The sequence below is a fragment of the Eschscholzia californica genome, unplaced genomic scaffold (assembly GCF_041429995.1).
Source record: "Eschscholzia californica isolate CP2 unplaced genomic scaffold, dmEscCali1.0.p SCAF_1, whole genome shotgun sequence".
Lineage (NCBI taxonomy): Eukaryota > Viridiplantae > Streptophyta > Magnoliopsida > Ranunculales > Papaveraceae > Eschscholzia > Eschscholzia californica.
The window spans coordinates 979,084-984,965 of NW_028238198.1; the positions used below are offsets into that span (position 1 = coordinate 979,084).

Below are 5,882 nucleotides of genomic sequence, written 5' to 3' on the forward strand. Positions count from 1 at the left end.
GTTTGCCGTGATGGTTCCGTGTTGGAAGTTTGAACCGAGAGATCGGTTTTCTCCGTTAACGGTAATAGTTTAAGGGTACGGTTTGACCAAGAAAACTCGAATATATTTGCCCGACAATAATATGTGGCGTCGACGTAAAAAATCCATGGTCTTCCGAAAATAAGATGACAATTATCCATATCGACGACATCACAACAAATTGAATCACGATAATAAGAGCCAATGGAGAACGGGAATGTGCATTGGGTTCTTACCGATAATTCTTTTTGATTAGAAATCCAACCAACTTTGTAAGGATTTGGGTGTTCAGTTGTAGGTAGTTGAAGGGCATTAACAAGTCGTTGAGAAATCATGTTCTCTTCACTACCATTATCGATGATGAAATCACATACCTTCTTATTGATTGTAAGTCTTGATTTGAACACCTTATTCCTCTCTGGATGATTTGTTGGAAAAAAAATTTCAGGATTTTGAAGGCTCATGATACCAGCTGATGTAGATTGTTGCGGAAGCGAAATAACATTAGAATCCATTACTAGAATTAAGAAGAGAGAAGAAATAACTAAAGATAAACTAAAATAACTGTAAAGAAAGAAGATGCAATCAAGGGGTTTGTTTATAACTCAATTCAATGTCTTACAAGATAAATTGAACTTCTCTTATATAGAGATTATGCTTTCCTAATTAGACTCAAAGTGGGAAACAAGATAACTACTAATATTACTTTCCTTGATTGCTAATATTCCTAAACATAGAAACCCTAAATAATAAAATAGGAAACTTATAATAATATAACTTCTAGGCCAGTGGGCCTATAGTTGGGCTAGCCGTGAGGCCCATAGGAGGATGACCGCCATCACATATCAATCAAGACTTTGTATACTAAGCATGCCAATTACCATCACAACATTCTTCAAATTCCTCAGTCAAAGACATTCGAAAATTTTGGGAAGCTTAAAAAAAATCAGTAAACATAATAATTGAGAAAGAGCATAAATAATGCTGCTAAATATTATTTTTGGACACTTGTGATATTTGGCAGTGCCTTTAAACAAGAATAGTGTGATATGGTACTCCTAGAACTACCTAGTTAGGGCGCTTAATAAGTTTATAAACACCTCTTATTGGCTGAAGGGGAATCCTGGTGCATTTTTCATTTCGGTCTGAGCCCACAAGTATATGGGAACAATTGCGATTCAGGCCCATGAGTAACCAAGTGATCTGGGCGCCACTCTATTACGAATAGGCGAATAGCTAAGTATAAGACTGTCTTTTTCTCTCACGCGTGATTATCGGAAGGGAAGTTTTCAACCATAAATAATCTTGGTTGTTCACATGCCCATAGGAATGCCTAGGATTGTGGATGGCTAGAGAGAGAGACATTGAAAATTGGTGGTGGTCTGAGACTGTCAGACACGATGAAGATGATGAGTAGACAAAGAAACCACCGTGGAGGTGGAAGAAGAGAGAAAAACTGTTTACTCAATCCTCCACATATTTCATGCGAGGAGAAATGTGAGTGTAAAAAGATATGTGCATTCAGTGGGTTAACATGTGTGTAGTGTATGTAAAAAAATAGGAAAAAAACGTATGTCCCATTTACTGTGCCAGATAAGTTTACCTCGGGGTAGAATCGTGCCAAGTAGGGATCCCCATTGCTCACTGCAACAAAATGGGAGCACCTAGAAGATGGGGCAATCTAGAGGTTTGGCGAAAAGAAGTTATATTAATGGTACTTTTTACCCTCAAATCTTCTGTCAGTATTTTTCTTATAAGGGTCTATCAGTATTACGAGCAATAGTTGATTGTGGAATTTTTGGTCTATAATTTAGGAAGAAGTCTTTTGGATGGTGGATTGGTTAGAAGTCGTGTTTATGCATTTGTTATTTCATCCTTTTCTGATGCTCATGCTCATGCAAACAAGGGATTGGAGAAAGAAGTTACCTTAAGTGCAAATGGTAAACCTCTTCAAGAGTCTGGTGGAGAACAAGCAAGCGTAAATGAATTGGTACTTAGAAAAGAAAAAAAACTCGAACTTTTGATCCGTGATCTTGATGACAAAGTTCGATTTAGCCAGAAAAGCACTGAAAGCAGGCAGGTTTAGTTCCTTCCCAACTAGGTCTCCATCACAAACTAACATGGTAGAAGAACCTAGAAACATGGAACACGGTGATAGGCCTCGTTCACGTGGAGCTGATGTTTGGACCAGGCCAGGGGATGACAGAAGAAGATCTTTTCAAGGTGGTAGGGAAAGAGGATTCCTGCCAACAATGATAGAGACAGGTAATACATTTTAACTCCTTGTGTGATTCTTACATTACTCTTTCTATGTGGTGAAATTACATGGTCAAGTTTCGAAATTAGACTTCCGATAAAACATTTCCGACATTCAGTAGCCTTGCGGTGAAATGACGGGCCACCTGTTTGTGTAAACCATGGCCACCTAGGAGATGCTGTAGGCGAAAAAGCATCTTGAACTGCTATACATTATTCTTCTTGGTTTCATAGATAACCTAAAACCCGAGGTACTATCTGCAGATTGGTGTGTCACAACAGGCAAAAACAGACAGATTATGGCCAAATAACATGGTACTTTTACTTGTTAAGGGAAAGAATGTATTATTGATGTCACTTCGTAATTAATGATTCGGACAACATCTCCGTCAACTTGACCCCTTCAACTAATAGGACTCTCGGCATCTAAACCATGTAAAATTCTGGTCTACAGAGATCGAGAACTATTAGTTTTGCGGCGAATAGAGGATCGGATTTATAAGGGTTAGTTAGATATGCCAGTTAAAACATAAATCCCAACAGCAAAAAGGGATTCAAACTATCCCGTTGTCACAGATGCAATGCCCCATTATATTATCGAATCATTATATAATTTATTATCTTTTCCTGTCTTCTTGTTTATTGCAATAGAATCAATATTTCTCAATGGAAACCTTATACTACTATTTTGCTCGTTTTGTCTAACCAGCATTACATTTAACACGCGTGGATATGTTATATGGATTCGAACTAGTATACATACCATGTATTCCACATTAGCATCTGCACCCGTGTCACAAGGGCCCGGGGCCAATGGGCCAAACCTGAGTGGTGGAGCCAGGAGTCAACCCAACCCCACATTAAAGTTGGACATGTTGAAAATATAGTATATTGGAAGACATGAAAATGGAAATGCACTTCCACTTTCTTTTCATCAATAACGCGGTTTTGGTACTTGTTGTAAGTCTTCCCCATGACCTCCCCCATATTTGAAGCAAATAAACCCTCTGACATTTAGCAACTTGTTAGGTTTTTAACCTCACAAACTAGGAGTATTAAACTTGAAAACTTTCCCTTTTGTGGGTTGATCAAATAATATTAGTACTACAAGATTGGCTTTTCTTTTTTTGGAGTAATTTTGGGGAGTTTGCCTCCTTGGAGAGTAACCCAATTCACATTGAATTTTTCAAATATGTGTTTGATTTCAAACACTTATGAAGAAGAAGAAGAAACAATGAATCTAGGAGAAAACAATAAACATATAGAAATACTACTAGTATCAAGCTTTCATTAATAGTATCTACCAGATTCACTTCACCTCAATTTCACATCATTAATCCAACATTTCTCCTCTCTTTTCTATAACTATGAAATAAATTACATAATATATAGTATATAGATAGAGAGGAGGTGACTGTCATAACAATGTTGGAAGTGGACAGCTGTGTGGGATAAATGAATGGACAAGAATTGGAAAAAACATTTCATCTGACACCCATATCCAATAATTCTCCCTCTCCCTCTCTCTCTGCAACACAAAACCCCAGACCAAATCAACCTCACCTTCATCACAACTATTGCCATGAACAAAAACATTTACTCAACAAGAAAAACTACGCAGACTCTTAGCAGAAATTCCATGTTGTTTGCCGATATACGTGGTTCCGTAGATCAAAATCACCAGAGACAAGAATCACAGCAGGCCACGTAAGATTTATGTCCAGAGTCTGTCTAGTTTTTCTTGTTCCCTATAGCATTTTTCTTAAACTCAATACCCTTTTTATTATCTGGTGATGGTGGTGATGATTTTACCCACCTCCATATTTAAAGGTATGCAAACTAGTCCTCAATTGTCCATTATTCATTCAACTTTCCAAGCATAAAGAAACAAGCTAGACCCAAATGACCCACTTCCATTAAAACCATCTAATTGATATGACATTGTTGTAGGAGATGATGGTGTTGATATAGATGATGATGAAGAAGATGGTGATGATATTGGTTTAAACACAAATAATGCATGTCTAAGACCAGGGCTAAATAGCCAATCATGAACATCCCAATAAACTTCAACTCTAACTTTACTTATAAAGATTGATTCATTACCTCTAAATTTCCATTGAAGATGTTTTACTTTGATAGCTAATTGCCCATCAATTCTTATCTCCATTTCTGGATCAAACCCACTTCCACCATTGTTGTTGCAAACAACTGAAATATCATGAATCTTGCCTTTATCAAGAAACTTAGCTCTAGTACAGAACTTCTTCTTACCGAAGATATGTTCCGTGCTCGAAACCAAAATGGGTTCAATAAGTGCTGGCCTACATCCAGTTTTTCGATATGCATCTTTCTTTTGATCACCTAAAAGAAGTATAACTTCATCTTGACAAACAATAGCAACATAATAATCTGATTGTGGTCCAGTTTCTCCATTAAATTTTGCAGTTTTAAGATCCCAAAATATATCAATAGCTATACCATCAACTAGAAAGCTTTTCGACCCTTGTTTCCTCCAAAAATACCATGGTTTTACCTCAACTTTGCATCTATACTGGTTATCTCCAACTAGTCCTTCAACTGAAACTGAGAGACCATGGAGTAAGAGATTCTTACACCATGTAATTGTGATAAGACGACACGAACCTGCAACTTTTGTACGGTATACCGACATGAAAACACTCTGTCCTGACCTTGTTATGGTAGCTGGATCATCCATTGGTCTCTCGCCCGACGAAAAACAAGTCGGAATACCAAGTTGGTCTTGCATCATTGTGAACTATACTATATATCAACCGATAATCAATCAAACTTCTTTGACAGAGAGTTGAATGAAAGTATAGAATCAGAAGATAAATATGGATATCTTGAGTGGGTTTATATATAAGTATATATATATATATATATGGGTTAGATAGACAAATTAAGTAGAGATAGAATGATATATAGATAGATCTTACCTACAAGATCTACCAAAAAGATGCTGCCAGAGGTTTTCTTGGCTGCATTTACCCATAATAAAGAAAGAATACAAAAATGAAAAATAACTCAACTTCCAAACTGGCATTTACAAGTCAGAGTGAGTGAGAGAGAGAAAGAAGAGGAAGAACCCTTCTTATACTATGAAATTCTCTATAAGCTTTTGAGACATATTATATTTGTGTATAAAATTATGTGGTTTATTATTTTCCTCTACTATACCCACTTTTTTTTTAAATAAACCCAAGATGGTTTTGCTTCTATTTTGTGTCCAATATATGTATATATTCAATTCATGGTGAAAAGGAGAGACCCTTTTCACCACATTTTAGATTTCCATGTACTCAATTTTCAAGGCTCGAGTCGCCATATCTTTATAACAAGGGAGCTCAACCCTATCATCTCACATAAATCTCCTACACATTTCTTTGGTTAGGTTAATATTTCAGCACATACGACAATAAGTACAAACCCGTTTGTACACTTACACCCGTTACGTGAGGAGGAGGAGGAGGATTGGTGGGTTTGGATCAGGCCAACCCACCAACCGTCCCCTTATCTTGAGGAGCGTATATGTAGTGACAGGCTAACGTATCTTAATTTCGCTGAAACCTGGTGAGTAAAAGAGA

General features: G+C 37.0%; 1 protein-coding gene across 1 annotated transcript; it reads right to left on the reverse strand.

Moving 5' to 3' along the window:
• Positions 1 to 3,534: 3,534 nt before the first annotated feature.
• LOC147562939 (uncharacterized) lies at positions 3,535 to 5,455 on the reverse strand. Its single transcript, XM_086632574.1, has one exon. It carries the CDS (start codon positions 5,045 to 5,047, stop codon positions 4,136 to 4,138), a length of 912 nt encoding a protein of 303 aa, XP_086488700.1. The 5' UTR covers positions 5,048 to 5,455; the 3' UTR covers positions 3,535 to 4,135.
• Positions 5,456 to 5,882: the final 427 nt, after the last annotated feature.